The 14,380-nt window shown below is 35.5% G+C and overlaps 1 protein-coding gene across 2 annotated transcripts in view; it reads left to right on the forward strand.

The window, feature by feature from the left end:
• The window catches only part of STIM2 (stromal interaction molecule 2), a 182,429-nt gene that overhangs the window by 153,913 nt on the left and 14,136 nt on the right, over positions 1 to 14,380 (forward strand). Inside the window, exons 6-11 of one of the 2 annotated variants that reach the window (XM_040237984.1) lie at positions 1,300 to 1,477; positions 2,003 to 2,180; positions 8,645 to 8,812; positions 9,074 to 9,097; positions 9,500 to 9,600; positions 9,897 to 10,135. In XM_040237984.1, the coding sequence (XP_040093918.1) occupies positions 1,300 to 1,477; positions 2,003 to 2,180; positions 8,645 to 8,812; positions 9,074 to 9,097; positions 9,500 to 9,600; positions 9,897 to 10,135 (888 nt within the window). The remainder of the gene's footprint in view (positions 1 to 1,299; positions 1,478 to 2,002; positions 2,181 to 8,644; positions 8,813 to 9,073; positions 9,098 to 9,499; positions 9,601 to 9,896; positions 10,136 to 14,380) is intronic. The other variant, XM_040237985.1, reaches the window with a different exon arrangement.

Here is a 14,380-nt window from a genome sequence, read left to right on the forward strand (position 1 = left end):
TTCTGTGGAGCTCTTCATCTTGTCAAACATGGAAAATATCTCCTTGCTGCTAGAGGTATGGGCAGCTAGGCAGTTTTTCACTGAACACCTATAATCTGTTTGGAAGAAATAATACATCATGTTTTATTAGTTACCCTGCATCCCTCAATTGAGCCCCTGCTTTCAGAGATAAACTAGGAAATTATTTGACTAGCGGTTTCTGTGTTTTGTATTACTGAAGACTAATAGGCCCTGGCTCCTTACTCCTTACTTTAGAAACAAGTAAGTGTAGGGGTTACTTCTGTCCCTGGGACCTGTTTCCCTCGAGTCACTCAGATCTCTCTGACAAAAAACCACCTAAAACATGGCTTGTCATGATCATTTGACCTGTGGTTTCTCAACCTTGCCACTATTTGCATTCTGGGCTGTATAATTCCTAGATAATTCTTTCTTATCACCAGAGTGGGAGCAGGAAAGATTATCTTGTACATTATTGGATGTTTAACAACATCCCTGGCCTCTACCTACTAGATACCACTAGCAAATAGCCCTACTTCCACTTCCCAAATTGTCAAGCAAAAATCGTCAAATGTCTGCTGGAGGGAAATGTCCCTCTCAGTTGAGAATCACTGATTAATCCTAACTAGTTACGTGGCTACATGCTTGGGAAGAAAACTTTCTGGTGAATGATGAGGGTTTCAGTTTCTGTATTAAAGCATGGCCACTACCTAATTTGTCTGAAGGAAGGGAGTTGGGCTGGTGATGGTGAAGCTCGTTATGACTCTTCACCCCGTAGAGGACCATTCTCTGTAGAATGCCCCAGGAGTTTTGTCACTAACTCCTGTACCAGCAGGGGCACAGTGCATCCTTGTGGGGTTATCTCTGCCCCCTGTTGTTGTTGTTTAGTTGCTCAGTCATTTCCAGCTCTTTTGTGACCCCATGGACTGTAGCCCGCCAGGCTCCTCTGTCCATGGCATTTCCCAGGCAAGGCCACTAGAGTGGGTTGCCATTTCCTCCTCCAGGGGACCTTCCTGACCCAGGGAACGAACCTGATCTCCTGCATTGCAAGCAGATTCTTTACCACTGAGCCACTGGGGAAGCCCTTGCCTCCTATAGGTCTAGTATATCAGGTAGTTATCATAAACTCATTGATTATTTGAAGAAAAAGTTTGTAAAAGGCTGGGGCTTATGTATGGGAGGGACATCTTCATATTTTGTTTTGTTTTTAGATATCTAACTACTTTTTAAATTAAGTGGCCATGTGTATTGAGATTTTGTGATACTCAAAGATTAATTGGCCATCTGTAATTCTTTTTATAGGCCCTCCTCATAACTGGATGAAGGATTTTATCCTTACAGTTTCTATAGTAATTGGTGTTGGAGGATGTTGGTTTGCTTATACGCAGAATAAGACATCAAAAGAGCATGTTGCAAAAATGATGAAAGACTTAGAGAGTCTACAAACTGCAGAGCAAAGTCTAATGGACTTACAAGAGAGGTAAGTAGGTAAAAAAGGCTATAAATCTTGTTTATGTGGAACCATACAGTTTGTGAATATGTAATATGGGCATGTGCTTAGGCATTTGTATTTAGATCGATACATACATCAGGAATTGTGTGTACACTTCCTTTCACATTTTTAGAAAGGTCATAATTACAAATTTATTAAAAAGGTATGCATTAGGGAATAAATGGGTAGAAGACAAGTGGAAATCAAATGTAGGTAGAATTATATGTGTAGTTAAATTTTATTTTAAACATGACTTAAATAATTTATCAATTTTTTAAAACTGTTTTTCATGAAGAGTGTTTCCATGCTATTTCCCTGTTTTTAGCCCAAGATAAGCCAAATAGCTATCTAGTAGGTTACCTGATGTTTTTGTTGTCCAAATTTAAGATTAATAGAAATTGCTGTGAATTCGGACCGAACCATGTATATTATTGCTTGATACATATTTATTCTTCACTAAAATAATGAAATTTTGGAAACTTTTATGAGGAATTGTCATGTTTATTCTGTAAGGCTTGAAAAGGCACAGGAAGAAAACAGAAATGTTGCCGTAGAAAAGCAAAATCTGGAGCGCAAAATGATGGATGAAATCAATTATGCAAAGGAAGAAGCTTGTCGACTGAGAGAGCTGAGGGAGGGAGCTGAATGTGAACTGAGTAGACGTCAGTATGCAGAGCAGGAATTGGAACAGGTATTTACGTTTTGAAGAAGTGTCTGTGAGGAAATTTGTATTGCTACTCTGAGGATTTTTTAAAAATTTTGTTCTGTCTCCTACATTTTGTTCCATCATATATTCTTCCTTGGTCAGTAGTAGGGTCACCTGTCCATGTTGTTAGCATTGGGCAGAGTTCATACAGCGAAAAACAGAACCAGCTAAAAGATAAAGTTAGCATTGTGTTCACTCATGAAGTCCTAGCCCATGCCACGTTGTCTTGAGTAAACCTAAGATGTTTATTTAATACCTGTAGTATGTGTCAGTTTCTGACTATAACCTAGTAGTAAAGTATTAGTATAGGTAACGTTAAACTTCTCTGCTCATGTTAATAATCTCTATTAAACATCCATTTGAATTCTGTTAAATGGTTTTAGAACATTCTGTGGTGCAGATTTTGAAGCTGTCCAAAAGGTGTCTTTTCCAGTATCTACTTCTACTGTGCATTTACTCAGGATGGAATTCAGGCATTGCACTATCCTTCAGAGAAGGTGGGGAGGTCGCCGGAGAATATCTTCATAGGTAGATGTATTAGTTTTCTAATTCTGCTATAAAAAATTACCACAAACTTAGTGGCTTAAAATAACACATCGTTATTATCTTAGGGTTCTTGCAGTCAGAGTCTAAAATAGGTCTACAAGGCTGCATTCCTTCTGGAGGCTCTGTTTCCTTGCCTTGTCCAACTTCTAGAGGCTGCCTGCATTTCTTGGCTCATGGCCCCTTCCTTCATCTTCAAAGCCTGTTGCTCCAGCCTCTGCTTCCGTAATCTCATCTCCTTCTTCTGACTTTGACCCTTTCTTTACTGATAAAGACTCTGAGGAACAAAATGAAGACAAGAAAGTGTGTTCAAGTTTAGAGAGTGACTCTTGAGACAGGGCCAAGAACTTAGGTATTCTGCCTCCCACTGTTGCCTTCTCAGTCAGGTGCTAAATATGAAATGAAAATTAAGTAATGAGTGAGTTTTGGTTTAAACTTAGACTCGTCAGAAAATGGTCAGTGTATGGTACTAGTTCCTTCAGGATTGTCATTTTTGGTAGGACTTGTCTGACTGAATGCAGCTGTCTCTTTTGTTAACTGTTAACTTTTCTTTCTCTCATACCCTAGACATTGTCTTTTGAGTCTTTTCCCTGTAAGGAGTTTGTTCTCTAAAATGACTCCTAGATTTATCTTTCAGTCTGGTCCTGTTTACGTGACAGAATCTTCTTTATACAGAATGTAGTAAAGAAGCAAGGAGTTCACAAAAAAGGCCTAGCCAAAATTACCCTGTGTTTGAGAATTAATTTTATGATTTTTACTTCTGTGACAACTCCATACCTGTTCTCAATGAGAATTCAAGCCTTGGTTTGTTCACAGTGCTAAACTAAAAAGTTTGATAAATGTTTTTCTGATGTTTGCAGATAAGAAAGAACAAATCAGAAAGCAGTAGAGGGAAATCTTCTATAGAGACATAAACTGATAGCATGTTATAATGGAGACTGCCTCTCAGTGAGAGGAAAAGACACCATGTAAAGAAGGACCTCTTAATCACAAGTATTCTAGTCTGAAGTTTGGAGCCCAGAGGCCTTGCACTCCATGGTAGACCCTAAGATTACCAAGATATTACAACCCAGCACAAACTTAATAATCCTAATGAGATCCTCAGTCAGTAAGTTTAAAGGAGAGAATTGGGTATTTAAAAAGAACTCTGTCCAGTATGATTATAGTAATAAGAAACACAATTTTATGAGTGCTTACTGTATGCCAAAATTTTATGCTGTGTACATCATTGCAAACGGTTTGCTCATAAATTTTAATCCTCACTATAATAGATACATTCTCATTTACAGATGAGATGTATATGCAGAGGTTTAATAACTTGCCATAGGTGGCAAAGGGATGATTACATGTGTCTTATTCCAAAGTCCATATTTTCCCATACTGCTATTTAAAGCTTTGTTTATAGAAGCAATTTTAACTGGGAAATTAATTTACATATTATGTCACATAATCCACAGTTCTACATAGTTTAACGCTTTATTGTATTTTATGTGATGGGTAATCAACTCCTCAAAATTAAAAGGCAGAAAAACTGGTACATATTTTTTAAATTTCCATTAAACAAGAGCTTTTGGATGAATAATAGTACCACTTTATATTTTGTGTGGTTTAAATACATAAATTATTTTGTTCTTAAAGTCTCAAGAAACTTAAAATCAGGACAAGTCATAGTACCCCTGTTATACACGAAACAATAAGCCTCAGAAAGGAAACAACTTGTTGAAGCTTACAGAGGTATAAATCATAAAGTCAGGTCCAGAAGCCAAGTTTTCAGATACTTAGGTTGTTTTTGTGTGTGTATGTGTGTGATACCATGTTTTTAGTTATTACTGTTTTAGTCCTAAGACACAAAAATTATATAATTATTATATTTTGAAACAACTTAATTCATCATTTGTAAAAACTATTAATTATTCAATTTTCACTGCATCTATTTCCCTCTTTATTGAGCTCTTTGGGGGAAATATATTTATGGACACGATATTAAGGAAAATCTTAATGAGAAAAACATGAGTGAATTTGTTCAGATTATCTGTATGCTTACCTGACAATGAAAATTTACAGAAATTTTAGCTTTAGAAGACAACGGGCGTGTGACCTTCACTTTGTAGTGTTACAGAGAACTCCGTGTCCCAGGACCTGAGCTCAGCTTCTTTCTTGAGAGATTAGCAGGGAGGCCGCAGGGCTCTGCCAGCTGTCTTATTAAGCACAGTATTGTCCCAAGCATATTGCATAGTTAATCGTGTCAAGCAAGTGTTGCTTATGATTTGTTTTAAGTAAGTAAGTGTTGTTTTACTTTCCCTGTTAATGTCTATATTTTGAATTATTTACTTCCTGTCTGATGGTTTTAGAGTTTTAAAAAGTTTTTAGAAAACTTGAAAAAGTTTTAAAAAATATTTTTCTACATTTTTTTTCTTGTAGTATCTGACAGCTGTTCTCTTTATCAGAAATTTGTGTCTAGTATTCCAGTTTACCCTGGCATGTAAGGTTTATTTAAATAAATTAGATTTCATCAGATCAGACATTCCTTTGCACATTAGTTTAGGGATGAAGTTTCAGTTTACTTAACTTTGGAAAAATTAATTTGCAGTTTTGGTGCTCCCGAAGCAGGATGCTCCATAGTTCACTCATCACTTTGTCTGAAGGTCTTGAATATGTGTGCATAATTCCATAAACTCCATCCTGTATCTTTACACATCCTTAGCTTGAGCGTTTGCTAGTTTTTAAATGAATCATTCCTGGAATAGGTTATCTCTTCCTCTGTGTCATTTTCTTAGACTGTCCCTAAGAGACTTTTTGTTAGCACTTAATGCCACCTCACAAACTCACACACTAAACATTTTAGTTTTCTGTTTGTTGTCTGGCTCCCCTAAAAGTTGACTAGAAGAAAAACTTACACATTCCAATACAGAAGCTATTCATAGTTTCCCTTGGAAAAATCAAAATGAATCTCACTCAGTGTCTGTTTTCTTCAAATTTACATTTGGTCTGCAGGTGTTGGTTTATCTACTTTTTGATATGCGAGAAGTGGGAAAAAATTAAATAGAGGTGATATAAGACAGACTATAAGAGGCAAATGTGCTCATAACAATGAGAAATAACTGTCATAAAGAAGATGTCTGAAAACCTTTTTTAAAATGGTATAATTACTTAAAAAATGAGTGTATAGTTATAGTTTATAGTTCCCAGCAGAGTCTATATAGTGTATAGTTCCCAGCAGAGGCTTCTGGGAACATTAGAAGGGGTAATAGGACAAGTATTCACCCTGTTTTCGATATTTCTTCATATTCTGTCCATAAACAAACAAAAAAAAAACACATTATGAGAAAAATGTAATCCATTTCAGTTGGTACATGCCCTGGGTTTTTTTGTCTCTCAGTTGAGTCTGGCTATTATAAAATGTGAAAATGCAGTATTGCAAGCTAAGAGATATGTAAGCTCCCTTTCACCCTCTGTCTTTTTACAACCTTGTTTAGTGAGTTTAAGATGTACTTAAACCTTTAACTTTTGTTTTAATGTTAGAAATATCATTTTAGACTGTGATTTTACAAAGAATATAATTCAAATTGCTTTTTTCTTTTAATTCTGGTACTTAAAAAATCTTAATTTCTTTTTTATTTCTTTTTATTTTTTTTTTATAAAGAACAGTTGTGTTTATATTAACACTGTAATAAAGCACAAACTCAGAAAAAAAGTGATCAGGGTATTACTTCTTATGGATAAGGCAGCTAATGTTGCCAACTACAGTATTTCAAAATCCTTTACAAAAGGAGATAGCTTAATAAATTTTAGTTCAGGGTTTGTGTTACTTTTTCTTCTTTTTCATCTGCTTCCATTTTAAGCTTAACTTCTTCAGCTGTAAGAGCTCCCAGTTTCTTTCTTTCTTTCTTTCTTTTTTTTCTATTTTTACTTTATTTTACTTTACAATTCTGTATTGGTTTTGCCATACATTGACATGAATCCACCACGGGTGTACATGCATTCCCAAACATGAACCCCCCTCCCACCTCCCTCCCCATAACATCTCTCTGGGTCATCTCCATGTACCAGCCCCAAACATGCTGTATCCTGCATCAGACATAGACTGGCGATTCGATTCTTACATGATATTATACATGTTTCAATGCCATTCTCCCAAATCATCTCACCCTCTCCCTCCGAGTCCAAAAGTTCGCTATACACATCTGTGTCTTTTTTGCTGTCTTGCATACACGGTCATCATTGCCATCTTTCTAAATTCCATATATATGTGTTAGTATACTGTATTGGTGTTTTTCTTTCTGGCTTACTTCACTCTGTATAATCGGCTCCAGTTTCATCCATCTCATCAGAACTGATTCAAATGTATTCTTTTTAATAGCTGAGTAATACTCCACTGTGTATATGTACCACAGCTTTCTTATCCATTCATCTGCTGATGGACTACTAGGTTGTTTCCATGTCCTGGCTATTATAAACAGTGCTGCGATGAACATTGGGGTACACGTGTCTCTTTCAATTCTGGTTTCCTCAGTGTGTATGCCCAGCAGTGGGATTGCTGGGTCATAAGGCAGTTCTATTTGCAATTTTTTAAGGAATCTCCACACTGTTCTCCATAGTGGCTGTACTAGTTTGCATTCCCACCAACAGTGTAAGAGGGTTCCCTTTTCTCCACACCCTCTCCAGCATTTATTGCTTGCAGATTTTTGGATTGCAGACATTCTGACTGGTGTGAAGTGGTACCTCATTGTGGTCTTGATTTGCATTTCTCTAATAATGAGTGATGTTGAACATCTTTTCATGTGTTTGTTAGCCATCTGTATGTCTTCTTTGGAGAAATGTCTGTTTAGTTCTTTGGCCCATTTTTTGATTGGGTCATTTATTTTTCTGGAATTGAGCTGCACGAGTTGCTTGTATATTTTTGAGATTAGTTGTTTGTCAGTTGCTTCATTTGCTATTATTTTCTCCCATTCAGAAGGCTGTCTTTTCACCTTGCTTATATTTTCCTTTGTTGTGCAGAAGCTTTTAATTTTAATTAGATCCATTTGTTTATTTTTGCTTTTATTTCCAGAATTCTCCTGCTGTGGTTTTATGTCGGAGAGTGTTTTGCCTATGTTCTCCTCTAGGAGTTTTGTAGTTTCTGGTCTTACATTTAGATCTTTAATCCATTTTGAGTTTATTTTTGTTTGCGGTGTTAGAAAGTGATCTAGTTTCATTTTTTAACAAGTGGTTGACCAGTTTTCCCAGCACCACTTGTTAAAGAGATTGTCCTTACTCCATTGTATATTCATGCCTCCTTTGTCAAAGATAAGGTGTCCATATGTGTGTGGATTTATCTCTGGGCTTTCTATTTTGTACCATTGATCTATATTTCTGTCTTTGTGCCAATACCATACTGTCTTGATGACTGTGGCTTTGTAGTAGAGCCTGAAGCCAGGCAGGTTGATTCCTCCAGTTCCATTCTTCTTTCTCAAGATTGCTTTGGCTATTCAAGGTTTTTTGTATTTCCATACAAATCTTGAAATTATTTGTTCTAGTTCTGTGAAAAATATCGCTGGTAGCTTGATAGGGATTGCATTGAATTTGTAAATTGCTTTGGGTAGTATATTCATTTTCACTATATTGATTCTTCCGATCCATGAACATGGTATATTTCTCCATCTATTAGTGTCCTCTTTGATTTCTTTCATCAGTGTTTTATAGTTTTCTATATATAGGTCTTTAGTTTCTTTAGGTAGATATATTCCTAAGTATTTTATTCTTTTTGTTGCAATGAAAAAAAATTTAAATAGTTTTTTAAAAGAGAAATTTCTCTTTTTCTCTCCAACCTCTGCCACTTTCCTTTGCATCTCTTTCTACCTCCCTCTCCTCTGCTCCTGCTCCTCCTTCTCTCTCTCTCTTTTTTTTTTCCCCTCCCTCCCTCTCAGGTTCGAATGGCTCTAAAAAAGGCGGAAAAAGAATTTGAACTCAGAAGCAGCTGGTCTGTTCCAGATGCACTTCAAAAATGGCTTCAGCTAACACATGAAGTGGAAGTCCAGTACTACAATATAAAAAGACAGAATGCTGAAATGCAGCTAGCTATTGCTAAGGATGAGGTACTCGACTATATTGACTAAACTTGCTAACATTTCTAAAGGGATTAACCAGTTGGTGTATAAAGGCCTGAATAAAATTTGTAGTATCACAGATTCTTTCATAAATTGGAACTTAGTGGGTAGATTGACTCTTGTAATCATAGGCTGTGAAGTTACTTTTTTAAGAGAAGGGTATACCTTTCAGAATGACCTTAGTATCATTTAAAAATCATCCCTACTATCATGATCATAAATGTTTTATACAGAGCTTTTCTCCTCTAGGTTGCTGCTTCATATCTGATTCAGGTTAGTAGTTACTAGAAATTAATGTCTGACTATTAATAATTGTGTGAAATTATTGAGTCTTACTCTGATTTCTAGTGAAAAAGAACAATAAAAAACTCAGTGCATTCACTAACACCTCCATTGCAGTAGGATATAGTTTATGTTCTTCTAGTTTTAAATAGAAGATTCAGGTCTTTCTGATCCATGGAAATAAAGAGAAAAAATTCTCCAGAACAAAGTTTGGCTTAGGAAAGCATGCTTTCACCCTCATCTGTTTTCCTTTTTTAGAAAATAGGGCTATGTCTTGGCTAATAATTCTCCATTGATTTTATAATTATTAATATAGTCAAGACAAAATAAACCTTATTAGTGTGTGTTTTTTTCCCCAAACTGAGCCTTATTTTTCTCTCCTTGGGCTTTTAGGCAGAGAAAATTAAAAAGAAGAGGAGCACAGTCTTCGGAACTCTACATGTTGCACATAGCTCCTCCCTAGATGAGGTAGACCACAAAATTCTGGAAGCAAAGTAAGAATCTTATTGCAGTTGTCTATTTCTATTGTGTAGAAATAAAATTTATAGACAATTTGTTTTAATTTGTAATTATAGACAATTTTTTATTTTAATTTGTTATTTATAGACAATTTATGTTTTAATTTGTCATTTAAGCATGTTCTATTACATCCTTTATGCTCATTCTAAGAGGGGATAATTTCTTATGGAAATTGGTTAACTGCCTTGGTCTGCTTATATAGTTGCCTGTTTTCAGTGCTGTATTAAAGACTTTTTGATGCAAGAAGTAATTCCTATATTGACTTTTCCAGGAAAGCTCTTTCTGAGTTGACAACTTGTTTACGAGAACGACTTTTTCGCTGGCAACAGATAGAGAAGATCTGTGGCTTTCAGATAGCCCATAACTCGGGACTCCCCAGCCTCACCTCTTCCCTTTATTGTGATCACAGCTGGGTGGTGATGCCCAGAGTCTCCATTCCACCCTATCCCATAGCTGGAGGAGTAGATGATTTAGATGAAGATACACCCCCAATAGTGTCACAGTTTCCTGGTAAGTGGTTAGTTCAAAAAAGAATTGATACAATTTAAAAATTAACTTTGTACCATACCTTTTATGAATCATTTGCTTTGAAATCTGTAATAAAAATTTAGTTAATTCTTCATTTTTTTTTTCTTTTTGTTCATTCTGTTTACTGTTTGAGAATACTATGTAAGGTATGTGTGGTATACATATGTATGTACGCATATATAATAGCACATCGTACATGCTAAGTCATCCTTTCATATGATAGCATTATCTATAGTAGAAACTAAAAATTAGTGGAAGACCTTAGAAACCTAAGTCCAATCCTAGCTCTGCCATTCACTAACCAACTCTGTGACTTTGAGCCAATCAATTTATTTTATATTGAGTTGCTGTCCCAATAGGCATGTTTCATAGTATTTTGTTTTGCTTTTCCAATTCTGTCTTTTTATTTGAAAATATTATCCTGCTGTATTTAACTCATAAGGTACTAAATCCATTCAACTTTAAACAAAGTTAAATGTGCTTATGTTTATAAAATATATTTTTTTGTTGCTAGAAAGTGGTGCTTCTCCCAGAGGTGGTTTTAACATGTACAATTTTCATTATAATTGCTTTGCTATGCTCTATTCTTTGACGATGTTTACAATGTTAAGAGTACATTTGGTAGAAAGGTGAAGTTTTAATATTTTATAATTTATTAATATTTGGAATTTTTGCAAAGTTACAGAGATTAAATTTAAAATATATATTTCTTACATTAGAAATTATTTGAAGAACTACTTATCCTTATTATTGCTTGTCTGATATGTTTTCCCAATCTTTGTAACACTTTTGAAACAGTATCTATAGAACAAGATTCCAAAGAATGGAGCGCAAAATTTAATCATTTATCAGTTGAAAACTTACACAGAAATTTGAGACAAATCATGATATATGACGATTTTCCAGTTTAAATTTTTCTGTCCAGTTGTTAGAGCTTTCCTAAAAGTTAAGATTTAGAAAGTGTTCTAATTTTAAAGCAATTTTATGAAATAAAGCCCTAAATTTGAAAATAAGTCATCAGTGACCTATTTGCTTGTGTTCATATCTGTGATTTTAATTATCTAGTTTAATGGTAGACAGGTAATACAAGCAGATTGGGGAGACGCTAACCTCTTACAAGAGGAACAGGGGAGAGGGCAGATTGTATGCAGTATTCACTGTATTTACATACTGCAAGTGTGTGACCTCAGTCATTTCACCTGCCGCATGCTGCAGAATAGTGATGATTGCAAAGTTTTATCTAGATGTGGGCCAGCTCTTCTGTCAACTTATGTTTATCAGAATTATGTGCCCTTAGGCTGCCTTTAAGCTTGCCATATGCAATACTGATTCGTAAGTATATGGTTTTGTTTGAAAATGATAGCTTTTTAGTTACAGTTTCTCCTTAGAAACATTATTCAATATCAGAAGTATGTATATATGTATTCCCTAAAATTAACCAGTTTTTTCCTTTCCTTTTCTTTTAAAGTACTTTTTGATTAGGACAAGATATCTCCATGTGCATTTAAAACAAAACTTACAATTAAATGTGAATAATTTCTTTATGATTGTGATACACAGAGAAATCTGAACTTTTAAAAATAAGAAAGTACAAGAACTGATTTTAAATTCAGTATGATGTTTTAGAAATGTTGAAATTTATTATCTGTGAAAAGTAAGTTATACCAGAGATTACACTTTGAGAGCTCTGTCTCCACCCAGTGGCACAAAAGTAATAACTCTATTTAGTGACAGAAGCATAATTTCTAGACCTGATAGACAAACTCTTGGCAGCAGTACTAGGGTCTAGGGTAGAATGAAGGATCTTCATTATATATCCTTTAAAGCAGTTTTAAATCTGCACGATGGATGTGTGGTAAATTGTCTAAGTGTGAAGTAACGACAAGGAAACCTGCCTATGGAATGTTAAATGCCAAATAAAAGATTATAAAACCATATACAGAATAATATTGTAATATTGTATATGTTTAAGTATGTACAAATGAAAAGAAAATATTATCAAAGGTTAGCTCTGTGTGGATAGGAGAACAGAAAATAGTTGTTTTCCTATGACCTTTATAGTATATACTAAATATTTATAGTGGTATTGTAGTAGCAGTTTATTTAAAATTTCTTACCATAAAGCTCTTCAGATATGCTTTAAAATGCTGAAAATAAATTACTTATTTACTATGAAGATAAAATTTTGCTTTATTCATCTTTCTTTTTCTCTGAAAAAGAAAATACGTCATCTCCCCGTCCTACTAAAGTTGTTGTGTGTCTTCTAAAGACTTTTGTACTTTTATTCCATGCAACTATAGCTGTAAGCAGTAGATACAATTGGTTGTTTAAAAATGTACATAAATATTATCAAGCTGTAGGTATCATTTCACAACTTTTTGCTCACCAATATGTTTCAGAGAATTTCCATGTTTGTATACAGATTAATTAAATTCACTAAAACAGTTTAATATGAATTAACCACAGAGACATTACTTTGCCAACAAAGGTCCGTCTAGTAAAGGCTACGGTTTTTCCAGTAGTCATGTATGGATGTGAGAGTTGGACTGTGAAGAAAGCTGAGTGCTGACGAATTAATGCTTTTGAACTGTGGTGTTGGAGAAGACTCTCAAGTCACTTGGACTGCAAGGAGATCCAACCAGTCCATTCTGAAGGAGATCAGCCCTGGGATTTCTTTGGAAGGAATGATGCTAAAGCTGAAACTCCAGTCCTTTGGCCACCTCATGCAAAGAGTTGACTCATTGGAAAAGACTCTGATGCTGGGAGGGATTGGGGGCAGGGGGAGAAGGGGACAATAGAGGATGAGATGGCTGGATGGCATCACGGACTCAATGGACGTGAGTTTGAATGAACTCCAGGAGTTGGTGATGGACCGGGAGGCCTGGCGTGCTGCAGTTCATGGGGTTGCAAAGAGTCGGACACAACTGAGCGACTGAACTGAAGTGAACTGAACCACAGTATATTTATTTATGTATTGTAATAATAAACTAAGATCGTGGCATCCAGTCCCATCACTTCATGGCAAATAGAAGGGGGAAAAGTGGAAGCAGTGACAGATTTTATTTTCTTAGGCTCCAAAATCACTGTGGATGGTGACTACAGTCACAGAATTAAAAGATGCTTTTTCCTTGGAAGGAGAGCTATGACAAACTTAGACAGCATATTAAAAAGCAGAGACGTCACTTTGCCAACAAGGTCCGTGTCGTCAAAGCTATGTTTTTTCCAGTAGTCATGTACAGATGTGAGAGTTGGACCGTAAAGAAGGCTGAACACTGAAGAATCGTTGCTTTCAAATTATGGTGCTGGAGAAAATTCTTGAGTCCCTTGGACTCCAAGGAGATCAAACCAGTCAATCCTAAAGGAAATTAACCCTGAATATGCACTGGAAGGGCTGATGCTGAAACTGAAGCCCCAGTACTGTGGCCAGCTGATGTGAAGAGCTGACCAATTGGAAAAGACCATGTTGCTGGGAAAAACTGAAGGCAAAAAAGAAGAGGGCAGCAGAGGATGAGATGGTTAGATAGCATTGCCAACTCAATGGATATGAGTTTGAGCAAACTTCAGGAAACAGTGAAGGACAGGGAAGCCTGGCATGCTGCAGTCCATGGGTTTGAAAAGAGTCAGACACACCTTAATGACTGAACACACACACAGTAGTGAACTACAGTTTATCCATTTTACTGCCAAGATAGGTTCTTTCTGCTCTTAAGCTCTTGCAAAAAACACTGCAGTGAGTATCCTTATCTAGGTCTCCTTTTTCCTGACTTGGAGAGTTTCTCTGGGTGGACACATAGAAATCTCTAAGTTGTTGGGAAGGCATTTCTTAAGAGTTGTTGCCAAGTTATTTTCAAAATGGTGTATGAATTTTTCATTCCTCCCATTTTGCTAATATATGATTTTATGGCTATAGATTTCCCTCTGAGAACCACTTTAACTGAACCTACAAGTTTTGATATGTGTAGTTTGATTGTCATCTAGTTTTAAAAATGTTTCCAACTTTTAACATGTCTCTTCCTTGAGATATTAATTATCTGGGAGTATATATTTTAGTTTCCAAATGTAGTGTGTTTGTTTTGATGTTTATTTGGTCCTTACTTTTTAAAAAATATCTTTACTTATCAATTTCTAATTGTATCTGGTTAGAGATTTTCACCTGTATAACATTTATTTTTTGGTATCTCCTGAGACTTGGTTCATAACCTAACATTTATTTGAATATTTAAAATT

The sequence above is a fragment of the Oryx dammah genome, unplaced genomic scaffold (genome assembly GCF_014754425.2).
Source record: "Oryx dammah isolate SB20612 unplaced genomic scaffold, SCBI_Odam_1.1 HiC_scaffold_3, whole genome shotgun sequence".
NCBI classification, from domain to species: Eukaryota; Metazoa; Chordata; class Mammalia; order Artiodactyla; family Bovidae; genus Oryx; species Oryx dammah.